The sequence below is a fragment of the Lagenorhynchus albirostris genome, chromosome 15 (genome assembly GCF_949774975.1).
Source record: "Lagenorhynchus albirostris chromosome 15, mLagAlb1.1, whole genome shotgun sequence".
NCBI lineage: Eukaryota > Metazoa > Chordata > Mammalia > Artiodactyla > Delphinidae > Lagenorhynchus > Lagenorhynchus albirostris.
This window is the reverse complement of record NC_083109.1, coordinates 58,840,561-58,853,695: the sequence shown is the minus strand read 5'-3', so window position 1 is coordinate 58,853,695 and position 13,135 is coordinate 58,840,561. Positions and strand designations below refer to the sequence as shown.

Sequence of the window (13,135 nt, the reverse complement as noted above, 5' to 3'; positions counted from 1 at the left end):
GAGGGAGGGAGGGAGGGGTAGATGGATGGAGGGAGGGAGGAATGAATAGAGGGGGGATGGATGGGTAGGTGGAGGGAGGGAGGGAGGGAGGAATGAATAGAGGGGGGATGGATGGGTAGATGGAGGGAGGGAGGGAGGGGTGGATGGAGAGAGAGAGGAATGAATAGAGGGGGGATGGATGGAGGGAGGGAGGGAGGGATGAATAGAGGGGGGATGGATGGGTAGGTGGAGGGAGGGGGGATGGAGGGAGGGGGGATGGAGGGAGGGAGGGAGGGATGAATAGAGGGGGGATGGATGGGTAGGTGGAGGGAGGGGGGATGGAGGGAGGGAGGGAGGGATGAATAGAGGGGGGATGGATGGGTAGGTGGAGGGAGGGGGGGATGGATGGAGGGAGGGAGGGAGGCCTGATGGAATTGGCACCACTTGCTGGCACATGGGACTTGGGGTGATGATAAGGGAAAAGAGGGGAAGCACACACGACTCCCAGGTACCAGCTCTAGCAATGGGGTGACGGTGATGCCAGTGCCCAAGATGGGGAAGAGCAGGGTGGGGACGGGGCAGGGAGTCACTCCCAGCCCCATGAGAGAGAGGAGAGCTGGAATTATCTCTTTTTGTCCCCTTGGCCCCCGGACCCTTAAATGTCCTCTTTCAAGAGCAGGTCAGCAGCCCACGGGGTGGGGCGGTCGCATGCCTCCTCCTGGCCTTGCCCTGCTTCCATCTGATTTGTGATTTCAGAAATTCCAGGCTCGCCGGTGGAGCAGGCGGCCTCCTGCATGACTTCATGCTCAGGTGAGCAAGTCTCTCCGGAGACCTTATCACACTTCTGGTGACCCTGAACCTGAGACAGGGCCGGTAGGTGGTTGGGGAGGCGAAGCTGACCACTGCCAGGTGTGATTAGGGACAACCCCAGAGGGCCTTGGCCACATTCCCAGGGAGGCCATTTGGGAGGAGCAAGACCCGTTCTGCAAAGGCCACCAAGTCACCAGCATTTAGAGAAGCAAATAGCACCCTCAGCTTAAAATGGCCTTAAGCCATCCCAGCCCTAAGGCCCCTGGGCTTTTTCCTCATACCTTGTGGTCTCCAGGTGGAGTAAAAGATTCAGCCAAGTGATTCTGTTTGCATCTCGGGGTAGAGTAGATTAGAGAAACCTGGGGCAAATTGTTTGGAAAGAAGCGTTTTGGGAATGTGTGAGATGTGGTTATATTTGAGCACAAAGAAATTAACATGAATATGTTAATTCAATTCCAAGCCCAGGAAAAGGGTGAGGTGTCATAATTAGTAATTTAACAGTGTTTTGCAATTGGTCCGCTGGTCTAAATAGAAGGTTCAAGAATCATAGACGCTGATAAACCATAATGGAAAAGAATATGTAAAAATGTCTGTATGTGTATAACCAAGTCACTTTGCTGTACAGCAGAGATTGGCACATTGTAAATCAACTAGATTTCAATTAAAAAAATGAAGGGAAGGAGGGAGGGGAGGGAGGGAGGGAGGGAGGAAGGAAGGAAGGCAGGAAGGAAGGAAGGAAGACTGCTCCCTAGATCTGATCTTCCCCAGAGCACCTACTTCACCTCCCCAATACCTCCAGACTGTCCAGCCCTACAGCTCTGTTTTCTGTAAAGATCAGGATAATCTCTCCAACCCACCTCCTGCCCCCACTGATAACCACCAAGGCAGTAGGTGAGGAATCAGACTGCCAAGGTTTGGATCTCAGCTGTGCAACCTTGGGTAAGTTAGTTAACCTCTCTTAGCCTTGGTTTCCAACTCTGTAAAATGGAGAAAATAAGAGTGCCCACCTCAGAGTTGTTATGAGGCTTCCATAAGTTAATATAAAATAGATCAGTGGTTCTCAACAAGGATGATTGTATCTCCCAGGGACATTTTGCAAATTCTGGAGACATTTTTGCTCGTCACAGCTGGGGTGTGCTACTGGCATCCAGTGGGTAGAGGCTGGAGATGTTGCTAAACATCCTACAGTGCACAACAGAATTACACGGCCCAAAATATTAATACTGCCGAGGCTGAAAAACCCTGATGTGTGTAAAGCTCTTAGAAGAGGGCCTAGAACATGAAACACTGGGTAACATTTATTAAGCACTTATTGTTATTATCTTTATTTTCTCCTTCACTCTCTTGGGGTCTGCAGCCACCCAGCCTTCCCCTGAGCTGGGAGCAGGCAGCTCATAGACCAAAGGAGAGAGGGAGGTGGCAGTGAGGATGGCTAAGTAGTCCAGGTGGAGTTGAGTCTCAAAAGGTTTTGGATTGTCAAGGTGACACTGCGTCCTCTGCCCTCCAGGTTCAGCTGATCCCCACCTCCCCCTGGGCACCAGATACACCTATCACTTTTCCACCAACACCAGCACCAGCCTGCAGGGGGCCCAGGAGGAAGGGAGTGGCCTTGGTCTCCAAGGCTTGGTCACCCTTGATGTGCTTGGCCCCTGCCAGATGGCTTTACGGGTGAGTATCTTTGGGTAACCAGGAGGTCACGTTGACATGGGGGATGGCCAAGGGGAAGCCACAGTCCCCTGAAATTTCCCATTTGCCTGATAAATGGAGAGGAGCTTTCTGAGGAATCTCAAATTCAGCGACTGGGGGATCTAGAGTAACATGGGAACGTGGTGTCATTTCGGTTGGAGGAGGTACCATGGTAGGTCCAGTGGGGGGAGGAGCGGGGGTTAAAGAAGGAGTGAAGGGTATTTCTTGGAGCAAGTAGAGCCACAGGATGGGGACAGGCTGTGTCCTTGGGAGGACTGAGAGTCACAGCTGGGGAAGCTGCAAGTCCCAGGGGTGAGCAAAGTCAGAGCAAGTTAAGGTCTTGTAGACAAAGGAGCAGACTAGGGTGGACGCCGAAGACCTGGTTGGGGCCTCCAGGCCTCCCCTGGGTTCCTTTGCATAGGCATACCTTGGAGATATTACAGGTTCGGTTCCAGGCCACTGAAACGAAGCAAATATTGAAATAAGGCAAGTTACACAAGTTTTTTGGTTTCCCAGTGCATATCAAAGCTATGTTCACACTATACTGTAGTCTGTTAAGTATGCAATAGCATGATGTCTAAAGAAAGTACATGCCTTAAATAAAAAGTATCTTATTGCTAAAAAATGCTAATTATCATCTGAGCCATCAGTGAGTTGTACTATCTAATAGTAACATTAAAGATCACTTACACAGCTCATGCTAACAAAATAATAATGAAAAAGTTTGAAATCTTTTTAAAATTACTAAAATGTGACACAGAGACAAAATGAGCAAATGTTCTTGGAAAAATTGTGTTGATAGATTTGCTTGATGCAACCTTCAGTTTGTACAATAAAAAATGCAATATTGGGCTTCCCTGGTGGCGCAGTGGTTGAGAGTCCACCTGCCAATGCAGGGGACACGGGTTCGTGCCCCAGTCCGGGAAGATCCCACATGCCGTGGAGCGGCTAAGCCCGTGAGCCATGGCCGCTGAGCCTGCGTGTCTGGAGCCTGTGCTCCACAACGGGAGAGGCCACAACAGTGAGAGGCCCGCGTGCCGCAAAAAAAAAAAAAAAAAAAGCAATATCTGGGAAGCACGATAAAACGAAGTATGCCTATACTGGGCAGTGGTGGTGTTAGTACTGGCTTCAGTCAAGGTGGAATTATGAGCTAGATTCTCTTGGTGGTTGTAGGTTTCTTTTTCATCAAGATTTTCCTGAAGCTCCTCCATGTTCTTACAAGTGGAAATGCCTGCCCATTCTTCTCTGTCCCCTTTGTGATGACTCTCATGTGTTTCCTGGACAAACCCTCCCACCCTGCCTAAATGGTCTCTTAGTTTTCATTAAAGTCTTATGTCCTACTTGGGAAGCGTTTTTGAACTGGCTGGAGCACTTGCTGACAAGAGTTTCTCAAAACTGCTTTGGGGGATTCCCTGGCTGTCCAGTGGTTAGGACTTGGTGCTTTCATTGCCAGGGCTGGTTGGGGAACTAAGATCCTGCAAGCCGGCAGCTCATGGCAAACAAACAAACAAACAAAAAACAAACCCCAAACTCTTTTGTTATGTTTCATGTAGACCTCCGGATGGGGTCTTTTATGGGGTGGCTCTGAGCTGCCTCTGAATTCTTAAACTATCCAAAATGTTAGTCCTGGTCAGAGCTGCTACTTTACTAGTCTTTGCTGTCCTTTAATGTCTATCAAAACACTAGTAGTTGTTTTTTCTGCAGGGCCAGTTTTCACGAGGCAAATTGTGTACTGCAGTTTTAATTGCTTGTTTGCTTTGTTTTTAGCATTAATAAAATTGATAATGTCTAATGTTGGCAAGGGTAGAAAGAATTGGCTCATTTCAAAGATTTGTGGCACAGGGACTTCCCTGGCAGTCCAGTGGTTAGAACTCCGCGCTTCCACTGCAGGGAGCAGGGGTCCAATCCCTGGTCGGGGTATTAAGATCCCACAAGCCACGTGGTGCAGCGAAAACAAAAAACAAAAAAATCTATTTGTGGCATAAATGGAAAATTTACAGCCACTCAGGATGCAATCAATTAAATATATTTTTGAGGGAAAAGGGTGAAAATAAGTATTGAGAACAATGAATTTCACTGATTAAACACTCCTCTGTAGCCACCCCCAGATCACGAAACCCCCATAACCGCCCTCATTCTCTCTTCCAGTCACTTCTGCCAAAGGCTCTCCTGAGTTCTAGCACCATAGATTAGTTTTGCCTGCCTTTGAACTTCTCTTTAAATATTTATTTATTTATTTAGGCTGCGACCGGGTCTTAATTGCGGCATGTGGGCTTCTTAGTTACGGCATGTGGACTCTTAGTTGCAGCATGCAGGCTTCTTAGTTATGGCACGTGTGATCCAGTTCCCCGACCAGGGATCGAACCTGGGCCCCCGGCATTGGGAGCTCAGAGTCCTACTCACTGGACCACCCGGCAAGTCCCTGAACTTCTCTTTAATGGAATCATACAGGATGTTCTCTTTTGTGCCTGGCTGCTTTTTATTTTGATTAAAAAAAATTTTTTTTTATTGGGGTAAAATGTACATAACATAAACTTTACCATTTTAACCATTTCAAGTGTACAATTCAGGAGCAATAAGTATATTCCTAATGTTGTGTAACCATCACCACTCTCCGTATCCAGAACATTTCATCATCCTAAACAGAAGCACTGTACCCCTTAAACACTAACTCCCCTTTTCTCCTTCTCACAGCCCCTGATAACCTCTATTCTACTTTCTGTCCCTATGAATTTGCCGATTCCAGGTGTCTCATGTAAGTGCAGTCACTTATCACAAACAACTCACGATCAACCTGTGACCTTTTGTGTCTGGCTTCTTTCACCTTTTATAAGGTCTTCAAGGTTCATCCACATTGTAGCATGTAGCAGAACGTCATTACCCCCCCCCTTTTTTTTTAATATGATACTTCCCAGCTTTGTTTCTTTTAAAATATTTATTTATTTATTTTGGCCACGCCGGGTCTTTGTTGCAGCATGCGGGCTTCTTCGTTGTGGCATGTGAACTCTTAGTTGCAGCATGCATGTGGGATCTAGTTCCCCGACCAGGGACGGAACCTGGGCCCCTTGAATTGGGAGTGTGGAGTCTTAACCACTGGACCACCAGGGAAGTCGCCCCCACCTTTATTTTTAAAATATGTTGGTGTTGTATTTTAATTCAAAGTGTATATTTTTATTTTAAAAAATTTTTTGGCCACACCACACGGTATGTAGGATCTTAGTTCCCCGACCAGGGATCGAACCCATGCCCCTGCATTGGGAGCATGGAGTCTTGGCCGCTGGACTGCCAGGGAAGTCCCCAGGACTTCATTCCCTTTTAAAAAATTAGTTTTTATTTTTTTATTGTAAAAACCCTATAAAGTTTACCTTTTTTTCATATTTATTTATTTATGTATTTATTTGGTTGCGTCGGGTCTTAGTTGTGGCAGGCAAGCTCCTTAGTTGTGGCTCACAGGCTCCTTATTTGCAGCTCTCTGACTTCTTAGTTGCAGCACATGGGCTCCTTAGTTGTGGCAGGTGAGCTCCTTAGTTGTGGCTTGAGGGCTCCTTAGTTGTGGCTTGCTGTCTCCTTAGTTGCGGCACGCAGGCTCCTTAGTTGCGGCATGCGAACTCTTAGTTGCGGCATGCGAACTCTTAGTAGCGGCATGCATGTGGGATCTAGTTCCTGGATCAGGGATAGAACCCGGGCCCCCTGCATTGGGAGTGTGGAGTCTTAACCACTGCACCACCAGGGAAATCCCAATTTACCCTTTTTTTTTTTTTTTTTTTTTTTGCGGTACGCGGGCCTCTCACTGTTGTGGTCTCTCCCGTTGCGGAGCACAGGCTCCGGACGCGCAGGCTCAGCGGCCATGGCTCACGGGCCCAGCTGCTCCGCGGCATGTGGGATCTTCCCGGACCGGGGCACGAACCCATGTCTCCTGCATCGGCAGGCAGACTCTCAACCACTGCGCCACCAGGGAAGCCCCAGTTTACCCTTTTAAAGTGTGAAGTTCAGTAGTTTTTTTTTTTTTTTTTTAAAATCTCTCTCCTGTCTCTACTAAACTTTTAAAACATATGCTTTAAAAATACAGTTATCATGGATAGCTTTCAAGCAAGTGGTCAGACATAAGCGGTATTGGTAATGTGGCCGAGGGATTCATTGTCCTGTACCACATCTCAATGTCAAGTGGAACTGTATTTCACCCTAAGATTTCAAGCCTGGGTTACTGGGGAGGTGACAGACCCTCTGTCGGGGGAGGGGAGCTGGTGTTGAGGAGACAGGGGAATTAGGTTTTAGACAAGATGAATGAGGACTAGTTACTTTGAAAAAGTGAAATCATGGGGCAGTGAAACCATGTGATACTATAACGGTGGATACGTGTCATCATACATTTGTCCAAACCCATAGAATGTGTGACACCAAGGAACCCATATGTATACTACGGACTCTGGGTGATGATGACGTGTCAGTGTAAGTTCATCAGTTGTAACAAATGTTCCACGCTGGTGGGGATGTTGATAATGGGGAGGCTGTGCATATTTGGGGGCAGGGAGTATACGGGAAATCTCTGCACCTTCCCCGCAATGTTGCTATGAACCTAAAACTGCTCTCAAAATACTCTAATTAAAAAAAAAAATGAAACCAGTCAGGTTAGGGATGCAGGTTTTAGGGGTGATTTTATTCATCTTTAGAGAGCCCATCTTTTGCAATAAGTACACACACACACACTCACCCTCCCAAACACACGTGCACCCATGGTGGTACTGGGACATCCAAGTCTTTTATTCAAGATGACAACGCTTTTTTTTTGGTTTGCTTTGCAATCCTAACTTAGTTTTGTTTATACCGTGGAGCCGTATGAATCTCTCACTCAAAGTTCCAGGGCCTTTTGGGGCAAAACGAGAAGCTAATGAGAACTTTCTGTACATTGAGTGGGGAGCAGAGGTGCCTGGCTATTTAAATTATTTATCCCTAGAGACATTCGGCATCTACCAGCCCGACACTAGACTCTTCCGCTCAAGGGATGGATCTCTCTGCCTAACCCTCCACATGGGTCATGCTGGGTCCCAGAACTACTTTAGGTGGTGCCGGTGCTGGTGCGGGCCTGGAATTCCCCAGGAGAGGTCACCAGCTCTCCGTGCTTTCTGCTTCAGCTCCAACACTTCCAGGTGACATCCATCCTGGGGTCCAAGGTGGAAGTTCTGAAGGAGTCAGAGAGTTTGAGGTAAGACGCTGGGCCTTGCTCCTGATGGGGCTAGATATGTGAGCGCTGCTCCCTCTTTCAACGGCCGCCGGGCACTGGGTGCACCAAATTATATTGGAAGAACCCGATTCGGGTGACCCTGCTGCAGCAGAAAGAGGCTGTCTCGGACTGAAGTTCAAAGAGGGTTCCACCTTTGTTTCGACCGTGTAAACTCCCAGACCAGACCATTGATGAGGACCATTGTGAGCTGTCGTGATGTGGGAGCCTTGAATGAGTCCACATTGCCTCAGGCGGCCTTCCCTCATCTGGTGGAAGGAACTCGCCCCATATTTTCCTGGCTGTCACGCCCAGCGTGTCCAGATTTTGTGTCTGCCCAGCACCCTCTGGCCTTCATCCTTAAGAACATTCTGGAAGACACTGGGCACCCATTGAGGTCTGCCCTTCTCCTTCCCCACCGCCGCTAAGATGGGGGTTTTCCTGGAGACCCATAGCTTCTCCCTTCCCAAGCCAAGCTCCCCTTTGTGACCCAGCCAAGCCTGGAATTCTCCCTGGGCTGTGTTTCCCAGGGCTCCCGGCAGCGGCTTCAGTGGCCTCAAAGCTCAGTCCAGCCACCAGCCTGAGGACAAGCCCATCTCCACAGATTCCTCTTCCTTTTTTATTGCAAATTCATTTGTTAAAAAAATAAAGCCTTTGTGTGGGCATACAGGCATGGGGGATGCCGCTGTGGGGGCAGATGGAGCCCTACTGAAAAGCTTAGGGTGGTCTTCTCGGAGGGGACAGCCTGGGCTATTGTCCCTGGACGCCTCATCAGAAATGCGAGTGGGCAGGGCTGTCAGCTCCTGAGAGACCAGACTGACACTAGCTATTCTGGAAGGGGCGGGCGCCATTAGCATTTCTCTAGCCTGAGGCCCTGGGGGCTGCCTCCAGTGGGGGTAGGGTGGGGGGCCCCAGACTCCACTGGGAGCTGGAGAGGGGGCGGTAGCCTCCCCTGGGAGATTCAATAGGGCCACTTTTATCCCTCAAGATTATGCTTGCTGGCTAGCTGATGGGGTTTGGGGTTTTAGCAGTTTCCCCTTTATCGTGGGGCACCTCTCTCTTCTACCTCCATCCACTGTCCGCAAAGGTGGGCACTCCCCCAGCCCTCACCCCCGACCTGCCCCATAGCCTCCCTCACCGGGCCATACCAGACACAGGCTCCTTGTTGTCAGGCTAGGGGTGGCGGGAAGAGAGTATTGGGCTGAACTCTGGTCCCAGCTCCTCGCAGACTGGCTGTGTGATCGCCTCCAGTAGCTCCCTCCACCCCATTTCCTCCTCTGTACAGTACTGGAGTCTCAGACACTTCCAGCTCAGGGTTCCTGAGACCTGTGACTGAGCCATCCTGCCCGGGGTTAGAATCCCAGCTGTGCACTCTGAGCCTTAAGCTTCCTCATATACAGCGTGAGTGGGGGCTGCTTCCTCCCTGGTGAGCTGGGAGAATGAGAAGCTTTGCAATGCAGGGTGCCCTTGGAAGCTCAGCTTTTTGCTTATTCAAGCTGGGTTGACACAGGTACATTTCGTCCAAGTGGCCGCAAGGTTGGGAGCAGCTTGGAGCAGAGAGTTGGCTGCCTCCTGTGTTGTTTGAGAAGTAGCTGGAGAGCTGAGCTGAGGAGGGGAAGCGAGACCATTTGGGGCGATATGGGGGTACCTGGGTGCTTCCCATGGGACTGACCTATGGGGTGGTGCGCAGGAGGGTCAGGGATGTTCTGGCCCTGTTGCGGAAGAGGTGGCCTGGGACCTTGGAGGGGTCCCCCTGACGCCTGGTCCCCGCGCAGTGCCGCTCTGGGCCGCGTGCCGCTGCGCTTCGTCCTGCAGGCAGGGCGCGTGGCACGCCTGTGTCCTGGCCACCCCGAGCCGCGCTGGACGCTGAACGTGAAGCGCGCTGTGCTGAGCCTCCTGCAGGGTCGCCCGGGCACCCGCAGCCCCCAGACCGTCGAGGAGGTGAGGTTCGAGCCTGGAGGGGGTGGGTGGTCGAGTGAGGGGGGAGCAGGGGGCTGACTGGGCCCCGCTCGCCCAGGAGGATATCCTGGGCAGGTGTCCCACCATGTACCAGCAACGCGGAACCAGGCTGCACAAGACCAAGGACCTGGCGCGATGCTCCCTGCGCAGGGTGCGCGCCTCCCTGCGCTCCCAGGCCCTGCCCGCTGCGGAGGTGAGTACTGTGCCCGAGACCCTCCCATCCTCTTTGCAGTGCCGCCTTCTTTCCCCTCCTCCCTCCTTAGCCCCCCTCCCTCCTTAGCCCCCTTCCCTTTTCTCTTTATTCTCTGCTCCCCTTCCCCCCTCCATCTCTCAGCCCTTCTGCCCACCACTCTGCTCCCCTCCCGCTGCTTCTGTCCTTTCCCTTCCCCCCACTTCTTCTCTCATCCTCCTCTCCCTCCACCCCTCTCCCTACCCCCTCTTCTCCCCTCCTCTTCCCCTCTCCTCCTCTTGGGTCCCGTAGCTCCCTGCAGGTGAAAGTGTTGTGTAAATAGTAAGCAACTGTATAAGGATAAGGGATGATCACTGCTAACACGATTGGACAAAGCCTCAGCATCTAGAGGCTGATGCAGGACTGCAGACTCTGGTGTTGTTATTCATTTTCCAGCTGAGGCTTTATCGTTCCTCTCCTTGGGGTTACTGCTTACTGCACGTTCTTGCTTTTCTTGGCCTTCCACCTCTCTCTATGGGGAGGGGGGTGCTGAAGCTCCAAGGTAGCCCCCAGAGGGCTCCCCCGCAGCGGGCTCCCCCGCAGCCTTGGCCCTTGCTGCCGGTTTCAGGGGCCCCGGGGGGGGTTCCCTCACTGCCAAGGCCTGGCCTGAGCCTCCGCCTCTTCCCCCCACGGTCCAGGAGGCCTTCCGCCTGACCTGTGTCCAGAGTTTCCAGGCCGGAGTGCTGGGGGAGGCGTCCTGCGTGGAGCTGGACACCGTGGGGCCCCTCTCCGGGGAGGCGAGTGCTGTGCAGATGCGGACCCTTTCCTCGCTCACCCTGCTGTATGAGATGCCCCAGGACCCGGCTGTCGCAGGTGAATGAGGGTGGGTACAGGGACCCTTAGTTGAGCCTCACAGCCTCCCCTGGCCAGAGGGGCTCAAGCAAGCCTAGGCTCCATCCCTCTGTCCCTGTCTGGACACTCTTGAACTGTTTCTGAAAGTGGCCATCGTCAGGAGAGTGAGCCTCTCTTTCTAGAAGTTTCTCTCGGCTCACATGGTCCAGGCTTGGTCTTGGCCTCCTCCCTGGGTGGTCCTCAGTGGAGATGGAATCTTCTGGTTCCCAGCTTTTGTGGGAGAATCCACCTTACATCTGATGACCTTTCAACCTGACCATTTTGGGGGCAAACTGACTCAGGTTTCCTGATTTTCTGGAAAATTCCTGCCAACACGTAGCCTCCCCTGGAGCTTGGATCCCTTCTATGATTTCGCACAGAAAGAAACAAGCAAGGCATGCATCTGAGGAAAAGAGTTGTTTGTTTTTGTTTTCCATGATGGAAAAATGGCTATTTCCCTGAATAATGAAATAAGGGTAGTTAGTTCTTACTGCCGACAGTTTGGAAGGATTTACTGTGGGCCAGTATCTGTGCTGAGGGCTTTATGGGGCTTATTTAATTTAATTCTCATCATGACCCCATTAGGAAGTTACTGTTATTATTAGTTGCATTTTTCATTTAAGGAAAATGTTTCCAAGAGATAAAATGACTTGTTTGAAGTCACAGAGCTAATGAGAGCTGGGACTTGGACCCCCGGGGTCTTTTCTGTAGCCCTGGTGGGTTGAATCATGTTTGCCTCGGAGGACAGACTCCCTGCCTGCACCACCCTGGGGAGAACCCAGCAGGTGGGGACTGAAGCCCTGGGTCTTCCCAGCATTCCCTCTGGCTCCACGGAGCCCAGGCTGAGATCCCAGGCTGACCTGCCCCCTGAGCCCTCCCTCAGGCACAGACACTGGCAGTGACTGGGACATCTAGTGTCAGGACCTGGTGGTTCCCCGTTGAGTGGAATGACCTTTTCATACATACATTTTTTAAACAGCTGTAGTTGAGATGTAATTCACATACTGTGCAACTCATTTATTTAAAGTGAACAGTTCAGGGAATTCCCTGGTGGTCCAGTTGTTACAACCGGTGCTTTCACTGCTGGGGTCCTGGGTTTGATCCCTGGTTGGGGAACTAAGATCCCCGTAGCCGTGTGGTGTGGCCAGAAAAAGAAAAAAAAAGTAAAGTGAACAATTCAGTGGCTTCTAGTAGAGTCAGAGTTGTGCATCTGTCATCACAATCAACTTTACTACGTTTTCATCACCCCAGAAGAAACCTTGCACCCATTTGCTGTCACCTCCTGTTCCCTCAGCTCCTGGCAACCACGAATCTACTCTCTTCATTAGTCCATTCTGGACATTTCATGTAAATAGAATCATATAGTATGTGACTTTTTTTTTTCTTATTTTTGGCCGCACTGTGTGGTATGTGGGATCTTAGTTCCCTGACCAGGTATCAAACCTGTGGCCCCTGCAGTGGAAGCGCCGAGTCTTAACCATTGGACTGCCAGGGAAGTTCCCAGTATGGGGCCTTTTATGACTGGCTTCTTTCACTTCCCAGAATGTTTTCAAGGTTCATGCATGTTGTAGCATGTGTCACAGCTGAATAACCCTCCATTGCATGGATGAAGATTTCATGTTTTCTCTGTCAGTCCCAAGAGGGCTTTGGAGTCAGCTTATTTGGCCATCCCTTACTGATGGGCACATAGGCTGTTGCCCGTCTTTTGCTGTTAGCAGTAACACTGCCATGATTTTCCTTATGCATGTTCCCCTCACCTGTTGCCAGAAACATGCTGAAGGAAGCATTGGCAGGGTGAGGGGGTGGCTCCCAGGGGTCCTTCTACTCACTCTGGCTTGTCCCCCATGCGGTCATCCCTGGCCAGCACTTCCCATCTCAGATCCAGACGATGGAGACTTAACCCCAAGCAGCCTGTTGTACGAATGGGAGGAGACACCGTCCCAGGCTACGGTGGCCATGGTGGCTGCATCAGTGAGGAAGCTGTGCCTGGCTCAGACCACAAGCTTCGAGGTAAGTGGCTTCTCCAGCCACAGGCCAGAGTCTGCCTGGGGCCTGGCTCCCTGGGACACCTTCCTCTTCCTACCAGATCCTTTACGGTCTACTTGCTCAGATGTTCAGTATCAGGATTGCTGTGTACTGTCGGGTAGGTTGTGCACTGCACAACTACGCCTGGTGGTGAAGGCAAAGAAGGGGAAGAAATCTAGCTGGTGTGTGCAAGCCTTGGCCTAGTGCAGGTTGGATATGAGCTTAGAGGAGGCCTTTTTCTCCTCTGTCTGTCTTTGGGCAAATGGTCCTTTTGGGCTCATGGACTAACCTTCTGGACCTGGCCTGTCCTAGAGATCTCTCAGGAAATCTCCAGCCATACCCAAGCCTCAGCATTGAGGAGTTTCCACCAAGTCAAAAACACATGGCCCAGGCCTTCC

General features: G+C 51.0%; 1 protein-coding gene across 1 annotated transcript in view; it reads left to right on the top strand.

The window, feature by feature from the left end:
- The window catches only part of LOC132506262 (uncharacterized), a 190,512-nt gene that overhangs the window by 30,710 nt on the left and 146,667 nt on the right, over positions 1–13,135 (top strand). The window contains exons 3-9 of the mRNA XM_060124800.1: positions 736–789; positions 2,297–2,457; positions 7,608–7,678; positions 9,469–9,634; positions 9,711–9,854; positions 10,523–10,694; positions 12,577–12,722. Of these exons, the coding sequence (XP_059980783.1) occupies positions 736–789; positions 2,297–2,457; positions 7,608–7,678; positions 9,469–9,634; positions 9,711–9,854; positions 10,523–10,694; positions 12,577–12,722 (914 nt within the window). The remainder of the gene's footprint in view (positions 1–735; positions 790–2,296; positions 2,458–7,607; positions 7,679–9,468; positions 9,635–9,710; positions 9,855–10,522; positions 10,695–12,576; positions 12,723–13,135) is intronic.